At 28.6% G+C, this 13,582-nt stretch overlaps 4 protein-coding genes across 5 annotated transcripts; 3 read left to right on the top strand and 1 right to left on the bottom strand.

Annotated features, from left to right (window-relative positions):
* Positions 1-41: 41 nt before the first annotated feature.
* Positions 42-5,507, top strand: LOC126849406 (cyclic GMP-AMP synthase-like receptor). The gene is made up of 11 exons (XM_050591190.1): positions 42-287; positions 1,234-1,381; positions 1,481-1,651; positions 2,030-2,127; positions 2,216-2,351; positions 2,462-2,605; positions 2,810-2,977; positions 3,068-3,190; positions 3,261-3,447; positions 3,621-3,683; positions 5,359-5,507. Exons 2-11 carry the CDS (start codon positions 1,262-1,264, stop codon positions 5,385-5,387), a joined length of 1,239 nt encoding a protein of 412 aa, XP_050447147.1. The 5' UTR covers positions 42-287; positions 1,234-1,261; the 3' UTR covers positions 5,388-5,507.
* LOC126849409 (uncharacterized) lies at positions 5,072-6,829 on the bottom strand. 2 transcript variants are annotated; one of them, XM_050591196.1, is made up of 4 exons: positions 6,686-6,829; positions 6,288-6,581; positions 6,006-6,172; positions 5,072-5,933 (listed from the first exon to the last, which is right to left on the bottom strand). In XM_050591196.1, exons 2-4 carry the CDS (start codon positions 6,499-6,501, stop codon positions 5,340-5,342), a joined length of 975 nt encoding a protein of 324 aa, XP_050447153.1. In that variant the 5' UTR covers positions 6,502-6,581; positions 6,686-6,829; the 3' UTR covers positions 5,072-5,339. The 2 variants fall into 2 exon arrangements, with proteins under 2 accessions (XP_050447153.1, XP_050447154.1); XM_050591197.1 differs by having other exon boundaries at positions 6,288-6,601; positions 6,686-6,827.
* A 310-nt stretch (positions 6,830-7,139) lies between these two features.
* On the top strand, positions 7,140-10,765 carry LOC126849397 (anaphase-promoting complex subunit 5). The gene is made up of 11 exons (XM_050591174.1): positions 7,140-7,452; positions 7,558-7,607; positions 7,675-8,051; positions 8,190-8,343; positions 8,430-8,611; positions 8,759-8,875; positions 9,072-9,201; positions 9,280-9,582; positions 9,730-9,851; positions 9,929-10,199; positions 10,288-10,765. The coding sequence occupies exons 1-11, from the start codon at positions 7,281-7,283 to the stop codon at positions 10,657-10,659; spliced, it is 2,250 nt and encodes a 749-aa protein (XP_050447131.1). The 5' UTR covers positions 7,140-7,280; the 3' UTR covers positions 10,660-10,765.
* Positions 10,766-11,189: 424 nt separating this feature from the next.
* LOC126849414 (ras-related protein Rab-21) lies at positions 11,190-13,531 on the top strand. The gene is made up of 4 exons (XM_050591210.1): positions 11,190-11,675; positions 12,113-12,280; positions 12,527-12,645; positions 12,719-13,531. The coding sequence occupies exons 1-4, from the start codon at positions 11,541-11,543 to the stop codon at positions 12,966-12,968; spliced, it is 672 nt and encodes a 223-aa protein (XP_050447167.1). The 5' UTR covers positions 11,190-11,540; the 3' UTR covers positions 12,969-13,531.
* Positions 13,532-13,582: the final 51 nt, after the last annotated feature.

The raw sequence follows: 13,582 nt of genomic DNA, 5'->3' as shown, positions 1-13,582 counted from the left end.
AAGAGCCTTTATTCATTGGTGTATAAAAGCAACGTACTCGTAGCAAGAGCATAGTAGAATCTACAGTTCGATGCAATCGAGTGCAATTTTATTTATATTGCAATTTTGCAGTGAATAATTCATAAAACAAATTAATTATTGATAAAAAGAATCAGCTCTTAAAATCTCCAAAAAAACTTATTGTGTTAGTATTATATTGTATTAATAGTACTGTACAAATCGCAATTTTTGCGATTATTAACACAGATCCATCGATCTACGCTAAGATTACTTATATTTTTCGCTTGGTGAGTATAGATAAAAAATTGAATTTGTATCAGATGCAGGATTTAATTATCGACAATAATGTATTTTATCGTAATTTATAACAAAATGATATAAATACATAATAGCTTTTTATTATATAAATTTTTTATTAATCCAAAATTTTTTAAAATTTATAAAATAAAATAATTTTTTTATTATTAATAAACATGTAGACAATTTAATTAATATATTTTTAAAATAAATTTTATTTTTTTACATTGATATCTGTTTTATAATATTTGCTATTTACTATAATAAATCGCTATCTGTTTATAACAATTTATTGCTGACCAAATAAATACCAGATTTATTATTCGGAATCAGCGAAAATCAATTTCATATGTATATATTTCTGCATTTACATATTTTTGATCAACATTTGTATCGACAAATTTTATCGCAAATGGCGGTATTTGTTGTAATATTACGTCTTTTTCATATTAAAGTTGCTTGTTTATCGTTTAAAAGTTATTTATATCGCATATGCGGATATGAATATGCTGATAAATCTGCGTTTACTGATTAGTTTCTCAGAAATTTTGCGGAAATAATAATATATATAAACTTTTGATTTGATTTATGCACTATACATATTTATAATGAAATATTCATGCACAGTTCTCTATTGTAATAATTACAAACAGTATACTTCAATATTTAAAAAATTTAATTTTCTTTGAATTTGCAAAAAAAGAAAAATTTAATTTAATTAAAAAATATAATTCTTTTTAAATATATTTTATTATTTTCTACTTTTTTTCTTTGGCTTTCATTTAAAATATATTATTTATACATATACATTTTTATGTTTATGAAATTACTTAATTGTGTATGGTAAGTCTTCATATACTTTATTTTATTGCAGTAATATAAGTATGATAGCATGGCTTTGCAATAATAATAATTTAAGATTTAATAAAATTTTAGATTTAAAAAATTCTGTAATTGTGCAATAATGCAAGACACAAATATCGAACGCTATCTAATTAATGATGAAATATTTAATAAAATAAACAAACAATTTATAAGTTTGGATGTTGATGATGTGAAAAATCAAAATCAGCATTTAAATGAGGTATTGTAAAAAGATTGATATTTTTTATTCGAATGATATGTTTTATAACCACGTAATTATTAATACGTTTGCATTATAAAATCTATGTTTGTGTCATAGGTTTTTGAGAAATTAATAAACGCTATGCGACGACAAAGTCCGCTTTTTGATAAAACGTTTCAAAGAATCGTGTGGGCCGGCAGTTATTATAAAAAAACTCGAGTCGGAGAGCCGGAGGAATACGATTTAAACTTTGTGATCAATTTACCCTTTAAAGAGAAAGATATAGAAGTATAATATATTATTTTGAACTCGATAATGTGTGACATATAATGTTAAAAAATAATATAAGTTTAAGAAAATATAAAGAGAAGAAAAAAGAAAAGAAAATGCAAATTTTAGCATATTTTATTAGTTGTTCAATTTTTTGAAAATTAAACAACTAATAAAAAATAAATTTTTTTTTTAATTTTTTTATACAAGATCTTGTATAAAAATTTTTATTTCAAATTTTTACAATTAATATCTATCAGGATTACACATGAATAGATGATATTTTATTATTTTGTTAACATATTATACAATATATTATTATATTTTTTAAAATTAAAATATAATTTTTGCACGTGCGTATCGAATAATAATAAGTACTTATATTAATCATTACAGTTTATCTCAGATTGTCCAGCTTACATTAAGATACGTACGACTTGGAAAGATAGAGATATGTTGCACAAAACTTTATCCTTAGAACAAAGAGCATTACGGTAAATCGTACTAAAATGCTTTTTATATTTAGAAAAAATTTAGAAAAGATTTAGAAAAAAAGAGAAATTGTATTTTTTTTCTGTTTAGAGAACTCAATTATTTCATTGATGATAAATCGTATCTAAATCAAGATAAATTTCGTTTTTGGATGGAAGGAATTTTAAGTAGAGTGGCAAACGAAACCAGTCAAAGTAATCGAATTGTATTGAATAATTATATTTCAGTACGTAAAATATTAATATCTATATATTATTCTAGCAGTGTACAATATCGTAGTGTAGTGCATTTTGTGTCAAAAGAGCATCCAAACTAAATAATTTTCTCTTTTTCTAGATAACGATAAAAAAAACCGGACCAGCATTTACGCTTTCGTTTAAAGTTTCTGGAAAACCAATTGATATTGATGTGGTTCCTGTATTAGCTTTTTCGACCCGTAATCCACCGCCAAAATGTTCAAAATTATCTATTTTAAAAAAAGTAACATAAAATTAAAATATTATTATATTAGTGCAAAAGATTTGTCATATGTATCAAACAAAAATAATAATAAAATTTATAATAATTTTAAATAGTTAATAAATAGTTTTGAAAAATACAAATTTATTATTCAAAGAAATAGAGAACTAATAATTATATAATTTTTAAATCATGCGCGTATAATTAGCTAAATTGCACTTGCAGTATGAGCCGGGTTCTAAATATTGGTCTGCAGTTCCTAAACCTTTGAATAATAGTAAGGCCAAATTTAAGGATGCACCACATCGTTATTGGCGATTATGTTTTTACGAGTTTGAAAAAGATATACTCGATAGTTATGGACGAGCCAAACCTATAATACGTCATTTAAAGGTATGATATACGATACATCATAAAGTAATAAACATCATTTATTTTTAATATATGGAAAGCAAAATAAATAATTTAATTGCATTTTTTCAGAAACTTAGAGATACACAAAACTGGAAAACTATTGCAAGTTATTATATCGAAACATTATGTTTGAATGAATTGGACATTTTTAAGTTTTCAAATAAAAAATCAAATACTTCTTTGTTTTTTATGGTAATATATTGTTAAAATTCAAATTATTTCCTTTGTTAAGTTAGTTATAAAATAACAATATATTTTGTAGATGTTACAAAAGCTTCGCGAAGCTTTTCGCAAGGGTACTATAACATATTATTGGGACAAAAATCTTAATTTGTTGCAACATATTGGGTCCGATGAAATGAGATGTTTGACAGGAAGAATAAATCATATTATACAAGATATCGAGAGAACTATTGCAAATGATAAGTATGCAATAGCAAAATATGTTTGTGAGTATTTACTTTTTAATGAAATATGTAAATACAGAGGGACATAAACATAATATATTTATGCAAAAACTGGTAATTAGAAAACTGATTATTTTTATTATTTATTTATCAAAATACAAATATTAATAATGTAGTACATAATATTATAATTTCGGTTAAATTTTTTATTGCAGTAAATAAAAATGAATTTGCAATCTTGCAATCCAATTTAGAATCATCACAATCATCTGAACCTGGTAAGTATGATACATATTTCAAACCCTTCTTTTTTTTAAATTATTTAATATCGCGAGTATTGTGTATATATAAATTGTTTTATATATATATATATATATATATATATATATATATATATATATATATATATATATAGAACAATTTATTATTAATATCAAGATATGATTCTCTCATTTTCAATTAATTTTTTCATTTAAGAATATTTTTTTATTAACACATGCACATAACGAATAACATTATGAAAAATATTCCGTCGAAAGTTTTTCACAAAAAGCATTAGGTCCAATTATAATTTTTTGGCTATAAAAAAATTTGGAAATAAGTTTTTTATTTTCATTTGCATTTTCAAGAAATGGCATATTAAAAATATATACAATACTATCTTAGTCGCCAATTTATTCAGTCTTATGATATAAAATATATGACTTTATTTTATTTCAACATTCTGTATTAAACTTATTTCATAAAAATAAAAACATAAGTTTAGCTATCACAAATATAAATAAAGTTAAGTACCTAAAGAAATTGATTTTGTTAATATAGCTGATAAGAAGGTTAATAGTCTTATCATAAATTAAAACAGTTTTTAAAAGTATTTTAAAACAAAACATGTATAATTAATTAAGAATACTAAATACTTTAAAAGTAGATATAAACAATTAAAACAAGCTTAATATAGCTCCATTTCTTTAAAAAAATTGCTTTTTCATAAAATAAATTCTTTTTTATTCTCTTCTTTCCTTTTTCTTGATTCAAGAAAGAGATAAGAATAGAATCCTATTACATTATTACTTACATTCCTATACATTATTACTTACAAAGAAGAGATTCTCATCTTTTAATATTTTCCAATATAGAACTAGAAGCAATTTTATGCCATATCTGATTGTACATAGTTTTCATTTAATTTAAATATGAATAAAATTCATTTTAAACACTTCTTTCATATATAATAAAAAAAAAGCTTACACAATTCTTTCACAGAAATAAAAAGCTTTTTCCAATTTTTTCATATGTGTTACAGAAAAATAAATTTAAATTGTATATTATAAGTAAATAAGTAAATGAAAAAACTATAAATAACAATTCAACATGCAGTAGCTATATACAAAGTGCAATTATCCTATAATAGATTATAATTCACTCTGCATAGTTTATAATAAATTATAAAATCATATATGTGATATTAATTTTTATATACATACATATATACATACATATACATATATATATATATATATATATATATATATATATATATATATATATGATTCATTTCATTTTATGATTTAAAAGTTATATATATATATATATATATATAATATATATAAAACTTTTAAATCATAAAAATGAAATGAATCATCAATGAATCATATTTTGTTATCACAAATAGTCAGACTAATATTTGGACTAATTTCTTACTTAGATTAATATTTGTTATGAAATACAAGTTATGAATACTCTTTTGCATTTAATAATTTAATATATAAAAAGATGAAAGCTTTAACAACATTACTTTCAATTTCATATACTAATTTTGCATCTTAATTCACAATTACATATATCCTCTTTGTACTGTACGATTCTGTAATTTTTTACTCATTATGTATCATTTTTATTATCTAAAATCTAAAATATCATTTAATAATCTTATACTATACTATTTTTTTACAGCAAACCAAGGGTATTGCATGATGGTCTGACCACTCAAAGAAGAAGTCGACAATATTAGTAACGCAACGTATCATGGCAAGACAGTCAGCCTCGGCCGAATGCTCAGCAAAATTTGAACCAAACATATATTCATAAATGGCGCCGAGTTTAAGGCTGACTGGTCTTTCCCATCCGAAATCCAATTTCTTCCTTGGATTATTTTTTTTAAATGGTCGTTCTACAAAACCAGCCTCATGCTGCCTCATTATTTGATTCTCCGGCGTTTTTTCATTATTTTTTTGTCTAAAATCCTTCGACGATTCAACATCGATGTCATCGTTATACTCCTTGTTTATATCATATTTCTTATTGTTTATAACTTTGATATCACAAGGAGATGTTGCTTGCGAAATAGATGTGGCATTAATTTTAGCCTCTTGTTCCATTATTACCGCATCTATATCTAACATGGAGAGCGAATCATTGAATTCATCATCTAACAAATCTTGGACTATCTTTGGTTCCAAATCTTTTTTCTTGAAGAAATCTTGAAACATCTTCCATGTATCAATGCACAGAATTTTGTCATCAAAGATCTTTAACTGCAGAAAATTGTTATTGAACAAATGGAAAAATAAATAGCTGACCACTTTTAAAATTAATTATACCTTATTTATGCGCTCGAGTTCCTGCAAGAATATTGGATAATCAAATCTGTTGCCGTTATGTGCTGCAAAACAAACTGGCGGCGTAAGACGTTGTAGAAAACACTTTATTAACTCGTAAACTTCACATTCAAAAGGCTGCAGTAGCAACATGTCCTCGTTAAATAGTTCTACAAATTTATATATAAGAGATTATTATATTACTATATTATAGAATTTCCTCAATTTAGATTTTCTTCAATGTTATTAATGTATTAATCAATTTAAGCTAACAAAGCAACTCACTTGTCATGTATTCTACATTTGGTGGTATGATTTTTTGGGGATTAATCGGAAGTATTAGCTTATGCAAGACTCGCGGCGAAGATGCTTTGTTGCTATTACGCATCGACTCTCTTGTAACTGCAACTAAAGCAATTTCCGTGATTCTTGGCATAATCTTTCCCTGAATCAGACCAGTCGTTTCTAGGTCAAAGAATATAAATGTTTGAATTTCCATTATTTTATATATTAACTTAATGGGTTTTTTTTTTTCTTATCTTCTCCGCATTAACTTTTCATTATCTGATATGATGATTTCTATAACAATGAGATGATTTCTATAACAATGCAATTATTATAATTTTAATCGTAATAAAAGTAAATAGACAATTTTATCTTTTAAAAACTTTGGTTTTACATACCATAAAGCGTCGAATAAACACGTTTTTATTAAAATCTTTGATAAAATTTAATTATACTAAACATTTCATTTAATCACTTGTTAAAAATTTCGTGGAATCAAATTTCCACGTGATACAATATTATAACATCATAAGATCACGTAAGATCTTTTCTAGTAAACTCTCTATACTTTTCATCTTTTATCTTTACTTCTTTCTTTTAAGATTAATGATTGAACACAACCATATCAACTGGAACTTAAGCGGGGAGCACACTTTTGCATAAATGCATAACAATAAACATAAGGAAATTGATTGGTTCATTTTCTTATGCATACATTTATGGACCAATCAATTTCTTTATGTTTATGGTTATGCGCTTATGCAAAAGTGTGTGCTCCCCGCTTTAAGGTAATCAGCGCGATTGACCAACAAAAGGCCTCATTTTCAACTGGCCAATAAGCATTACGTCCAATTGACATTCACATTTGGATTGGTCGTTACAGTTTCAAACAAAAAAATAAAATGTAGACTAGAAGAGGTTATATGATATGCTCACTTTTATTATTATATATTTGTATGAAAGTAAAGAATTTGTAATAAATAAAAAAGAAGGATGTCGATAAACGATAGCCGTCTACACACGGTGAATGACATATTTAACAGAATGTCCAAGGATTTCGTAACTGTCGATGGCAACGTGAAGAAGATTCAAAAGGAGAATCTAACATCGTACAAAGTAGCAACTGTTATTTTAATTAAAGTTTATTGTAATGAAACTACCAAAGGTATATTCCATGCTATTGTATTCTTATCATAATTGAACTAATATTTTTATACATGCTAATATATAAATGTGTTGATTGTAAATCTAATTTGATAATATTTTGTAGCAATTGTGGAGAGACGCGATTTTTGTTTAGCATCGTTGAAGCTAATTCAGGTAATCACTTTACTATACAAATGCCAAAACAAATCTCTTTATTTCATGTATTAATGTCTATTTTCAGTCAGCAGACATGGAATTGACCGCTCTGTTGGACATGTTATATGAACCAGAATATGTTTTATATCGGTTTGCTGATCAACTAGAAGTAGAACTGAATATCCTGTATGAGAAAGGAGTGGATGGGTTATTAGATCTGTTTGATAGTCTTCGCCGATTAATGGAACCCAAGGATCATTCGCTTTCATTACCAGCATTGAATAAGAATTCTGTTCTTGGGCTATACGTTCGTAGGATGCTTATCTTTTTCGAGAAACTGGCCTTTGATCAAGTAGTTATTCTCTATAATGATCTAAGAAAATATATTGAGAGAAAAATCAGTAATCCAGAAAACTCTGATATCTCTGTAATCTCTAAACAAGAAGATTCTGGTCCACATAAGTAAGTTTATGTACCAAGAAAATTATAATTACCACATTATATTGCATTACATTATACATTATACATTATATTATATACATTAGATTAAACAGATGTGACAGCTGTTTTATGAATTAACAATGATATTTTTTACAATAGAGTAAAAACCATTTGGGGTGGAAGACAGGCAGAATTACTCGTAGCACAGCAAGCGCATGCATTACAGATTGATGAGCATAAAGCTCTGCCACCAGTAGATCTGCAGGCTCTTGTTCAAGATCTTTTAAAATCTACCCCTTATAATGCGGATGCGGTGAGTGTGAATGCAAAATCAATATAAATGAAATAAGTGTTCTTGTGTTTAAATTTAATAATGAAACCAAAATTGTTCTTTTTTAGCATTATTTGAGTTATTTAAATTGCATTCGCGTAAGTGATTTTTGCGGAGCAGTGGACAGTCTGTATCACTGTTTTGATAGACTGGCACCTTTGGAGAACCGATCTACACCAGAAGATCGATCTCGTACATTTCGATATGCAGCACTCAACCTAGCCGTTTTACACGCCCAATTTAACCACAAGTAATAAATTAATCTTTCATATTTTGAAGAGTTTAACTTTTTATTTCTTTATTAACAAAAGAAATATATGGTTTCTCTATCATTTATTTTACATATAGTATTACATTTGTTTCACAATCAAGTAATACTCGCGGCTTTCTTGGAAAGGGAAATAGCACAATATGCTTTAAAGGAAGCTATCACATTAGCTCAGGAAGCTGGAGACAACGTGTGTTTGCAGCTTGCGCTTTCTTGGATGACTTATTTGACCAACGAAGAGAATAAGTAAGCTAAGTAGAAATTTTTCACTTTTTACCTCAAATATTTTAACTTAATTTTTTTTGTAGTGTCTGTATAATCTATTATTAATAAGCGAGTGATTAAGAAAATTAGTAAAAAAATTGATGTTTTATATATATTTATATTTTTTTTATTATATTATTTACTTTTATATGTATATATGCATCATTCAATTATTTAGGGGACCTCTCATAGAACGCTCGGTCGGCAAAGCGAGTTTGCTTGGAATTACACATACGACAGGCTTAAGCCTCATTTCGCACGCACATAATTATGCTCTGGAGGCCAAGAATCCTTCACAAATATTCGAGGTATGTAACTAGTCGAGAATCATTTGTATCTCCGATATATATGTGCAGATTTATACATTAATAATTAATTTATTGCAGATATTGATGAAATCAGATATGTTAAATTGTCAACATTCAATGTCCGACTTAATGTCTATTACATTTGCTGAGAAATCCGCATTGTGGGCGTATTATGGTAAAATGGAAATGGCTTCTCTTTGTGCCCAGTTGTTGCTACTCCATAACACGGGTGACAAAAAGCAGCACATGTTCAACGGGCCGTCCACATGTCAAGCGATTGTCACTGTCGCCAATATGTTGATTGAATTGGGCGAATATATTATCGCGGATATTGTGCTAACTCATGCCAAGAAGCGATTTCCCAACAGTCCTTGCAACAAAGTAGGTTCTTTAATAGATAAAATATATCACAGAAAAATTACATGGAAAGAATATTTTTGTTTTAACAAAAACATCGAGACACGAAATATAATTTCTGAATTTTAAGTGATTGAAGAGGAAAGGTTTTTTTTCTTTATTGCATTTTAGATATGGATGCTGAGTGAACAGTTGCATATGTTTACACAATTGATGAGGCAAGAGAAATGGAGCGAGGCGGAGGCAACAGCCAGAAGTATTTCCAGTTTAGATAAATTGGAATGTAAACTCAAGTATATAAAGAATTCATTTTATAAACGTTTTTAGCATTTATATGAGAGATCGTACCTTTTAATCTCATAATTTCCAGATTGGCGGAAGTTTGCTTGGCAAAAGGCGATTTTCCAAAGGGACTTGAACACATAAGTATTATCATGAAGGATGCAGATGTGACTCCATTGTATGTAATACGTGCAACACTTCTCTTCAGCCAAATTATGTGTGCTTCATCTTCACCAGGCAACGGTTCAGCGGTCGCCACTAATTGCATAGTACGTCTTTGTTCTGCCTTGGAATTAGCCACAAGAAATCATCTGTCATATTACAAAGCACTCATTAAGATGCATCTCGCTAATGTACAAGTAAGTTTTCTCTGTTAGAGATTAAATTGAATTAATCGAATTGAATCGAATTTGTTATTTGAATCGTTATTGTTTGTAATAATTACAGTTGTTGATGGATTTACCCACATTGGCCTTAAATCTGGTGGAGGACGCTATCCCCACAATCCTAGGTCATGGTGGTTGTTATGATCAGGGCAAAGCGTTCATGTTGTACGGAAAATGTTTGATAGCTTCGGCACCGGAAAATCCTTCCGAGGCGCGGAAGGAGATAATTTTAACCGGGATAAAAGCTCTGTCAAAGGCGCAGGCACTCTTCACCAAGGTTAACGCCATTGCGAAAGTCAAGAGCACTTTGCATCTGCAAGCAGTTTTTTACAATGAAGTCGATCTTCTACTTGAACGTAATCGATGCGCCTTCGAGTTTCGTCAACTAGGCGAACAATACTTAATGGCTTCTACCAATCCGTTTGTGTATTAAAATTTATAACAGACTGTTCTTTTTTTACATAAAAATATAGAAAAAAAAAACAGAGTTTTAAGGTGCTTCTTTGCAAAAAGGAAATTTTTCTTTTTTTTATTATTATTTCCTTTTTTGCAATTCACATTCTCGTTCGTGTACTTATTTATTGCTTCATATATGTCAACTGACCATACATTCATAGAATAAAAATTATTAGCGGGAGAAAGAGAGGGAGAGATTTGCTAAAGTCGAATCATGACACGCGTGGATATGATTGCGCGCGCAACAAAATCTTCATTCTGCGCATGTGCTATTAAATTATGAATGAAGAGCGAAAGAAAATTAAGAATATAAGATCTACTCAGCTCCAATTATTTAAGATTAGCTATTTTGAAGATAGATAATACTTTTTATTCGCTCATTTCAAGTTATACTGCTATTCTGTCTCCCTTTTATGGAAAAATATTGAAGCAGGCTACCGAATTATTTCTCGACGCACCTGTTCTCTCTTTCTCTCTTTGTGTGCGTGTGTATGAGTGTACAAGAAAGAGAGAAAGAGAGAGAGAGAGAGAGCTATTTAGATTACGAAGCTACAAAAAATGCGCCGATGTAGCGCGTAATGGCACGGAGCAGAACAGCTGATTCCTTAACGTTAACGCAGCGGGTATTGAAGTGCAATCGTCGTCGTCGTCGTCGCCTCAACGTTCTGCCGTATCGGATCGCAAACGAGCATCGTATCTCGTACGCAACGATTATCGTTCGCATATATAAAGAAATATAATAAGCGAACCAACCCGGCTTTTACTGGCTCTCGTACAGAAATTCGATATCGCGAACTAACTAACTAACGTTCCGCACGATTCCCTTTAAAGCCCAAGTTCAATTGTTTCCCGGAGATTATGGCCAGTCCGGTCGTCGGCACCGGATATAACTTTAAAGTGGTTTTACTTGGCGAGGGATGTGTCGGCAAGACTTCGGTCGCTCTTCGATATGTTGAGGACAAGTTCAATGACAAACATATTACTACGCTACAGGTAAATCGTCTATTTGTGTACTGAGATTCGATATATTCCACGGATCTTTTTTATTTTGCTGCTCATTTTTATTTCAATTCTAGTATAGTGTACATATAACGTGAATATTTTTTTAGATTCAGTTTTATATAAATTTATTTGCGTGTGTTGCTTCTTGTTTTTAAAATATAAATCGGAAATAATTTGTAAAATTTTTTTCAATAAAATACACAAGTCTTTTAGATATATATTATGTAAATATATGGAAAAAAGCAGCCATATAAATGTATATAAAGATTTATTAAAATCTAATTTGTGTACACCCATTTGCATTCTCTAAGCTTGTATTGTGAAGAATTTTCTTATAACATCTCAAATATTGAGTTTTTATTAATTAAACTGTGATTGTAAAGTTTATATAATTTAAAAATACATATCAATGTTATACTTTGTTTCAGGCATCGTTTTTGAATAAGAAATTGAATATCAATGGAAAAAGAGTTAATTTGGCGATATGGGATACAGCAGGACAAGAGAAGTTTCATGCATTAGGACCAATTTACTACAGAATGTCCAATGGTGCCATTCTTGTTTATGACATTACGGACGAAGATACTTTTCAAAAAGTATGACTTGAGATTCAATTGTAATCATAGAAGATAATTCAAAATATCTTATCAGATTATTCCAAATATGGAATAATTTGATAAGAAAACAATATGTCATAAATAAATTTTAGTCACATTAGTAGTACTCTGCTCTTCAGAGATTTATCATATAAGACATTATTATCTATTATCATATACACACAATTAAATTAAACTTTTGTAATATAATATTATAAATATTTTGTTCATTTATGTTATTGTTAGGTGAAAAACTGGGTGAAGGAACTCAAGAAGATGTTAGGTAGTGAAATTTGCTTAGCGATAGCAGGTAATAAAGTTGACCTAGAGAAAGATAGAAATGTTGCCATAGACGAAGCAGAAGAGTAAGTGCGACGATGTTTCTTTCTTTTTTTACCAGAAATAATAAACGTGACAATGATAAATTTCCTTCATCAGATATGCCAAACAAGTGGGCGCTATGCATTTCCACACGTCAGCTAAGTTAAACCAAAACATCGAAGAGATGTTCTTAGACCTGACGCGACGTATGATGGAACGCGCGGATGAGGCTGAACAAAAATCTACTCTTACGAGGACCAATAGTACACGCCGCAATGTTGTAATGGTAGAGGACGAAAGCGAACAGACGCAACCGAGTAGGAGTTCCTGTTGTAGCAGTGCTGGCGGTGGCAGTGGTCTTTCGTAGATCTCTGAACGATTTACATTCAGTTTCAAATAAGGTCTAATTTCTAATCCACGAGTTATATATACGGGACGAAGCATTTTAAAAAGTGACAGATTAGTATCTCCATAAGTGAATTCTCTGTGATAATAATTTGTCACATTATGAATGTTTCATTATTTGTATGCTTGCATATGCATTATGTATGTGTGAACATGTATGTATGCTTATATATATATATATATATATATATATATATATATACATATTTGCGAGAAATATCTGTATATATCCGAATAACCAACAATTGGCTAAAAATTAGCTAATTTCAAGACAAATACTTTAGCTGATGCAGCCGTATCGTGTATTGTGAATTTTTAAAGAAAATTAAGAAATACGCTTGTTTGGCTTTTATCTAAAATAATATTTTAGAGTTTAATGTACATACATAGTAATTATTTCGTTGTACAATATTAATTTGAAATATTTGTTCAGTATCATTGCAATACGTTAATTTGTCTGAAATTATATAAATTAGCAATATAATAGAGTTGTTGAGTATAAAGTTTAAATTATTGTTACTGTAAGTTATTTTATGAACATAAAATGATAAGTTGTAATAATGTTATGGAAAGAAA

The sequence above is a fragment of the Cataglyphis hispanica genome, chromosome 5 (assembly GCF_021464435.1).
Source record: "Cataglyphis hispanica isolate Lineage 1 chromosome 5, ULB_Chis1_1.0, whole genome shotgun sequence".
Taxonomy (NCBI): Eukaryota; Metazoa; Arthropoda; class Insecta; order Hymenoptera; family Formicidae; genus Cataglyphis; species Cataglyphis hispanica.
The sequence above is the reverse complement of the archived record's forward strand: the minus strand, read 5'-3'. Positions and strand labels throughout refer to the sequence as shown.

Coding starts and splice junctions, on each gene's coding strand:
- LOC126849409 (XM_050591196.1), bottom strand. CDS start 6,501: ATGGAAATTCAAACATTTATATTCTTTGACCTAGAAACGACTGGTCTG. Junction 6,173..6,287: donor AAATGTAGAATACATGACAA/GTGAGTTGCTTT, acceptor ATAAATTTGTAG/AACTATTTAACGAGGACATG. Junction 5,934..6,005: donor AACTCGAGCGCATAAATAAG/GTATAATTAATT, acceptor CTGCAGTTAAAG/ATCTTTGATGACAAAATTCT.
- LOC126849406 (XM_050591190.1), top strand. CDS start 1,262: ATGCAAGACACAAATATCGAACGCTATCTAATTAATGATGAAATATTT. Junction 2,978..3,067: donor CTATAATACGTCATTTAAAG/GTATGATATACG, acceptor GCATTTTTTCAG/AAACTTAGAGATACACAAAA. Junction 3,684..5,358: donor ATCACAATCATCTGAACCTG/GTAAGTATGATA, acceptor ATTTTTTTACAG/CAAACCAAGGGTATTGCATG.
- LOC126849397 (XM_050591174.1), top strand. CDS start 7,281: ATGTCGATAAACGATAGCCGTCTACACACGGTGAATGACATATTTAAC. Junction 7,608..7,674: donor CATCGTTGAAGCTAATTCAG/GTAATCACTTTA, acceptor GTCTATTTTCAG/TCAGCAGACATGGAATTGAC. Junction 8,052..8,189: donor GAAGATTCTGGTCCACATAA/GTAAGTTTATGT, acceptor TTTTTACAATAG/AGTAAAAACCATTTGGGGTG.
- LOC126849414 (XM_050591210.1), top strand. CDS start 11,541: ATGGCCAGTCCGGTCGTCGGCACCGGATATAACTTTAAAGTGGTTTTA. Junction 12,281..12,526: donor ACGAAGATACTTTTCAAAAA/GTATGACTTGAG, acceptor TGTTATTGTTAG/GTGAAAAACTGGGTGAAGGA. Junction 12,646..12,718: donor GCCATAGACGAAGCAGAAGA/GTAAGTGCGACG, acceptor TTCCTTCATCAG/ATATGCCAAACAAGTGGGCG.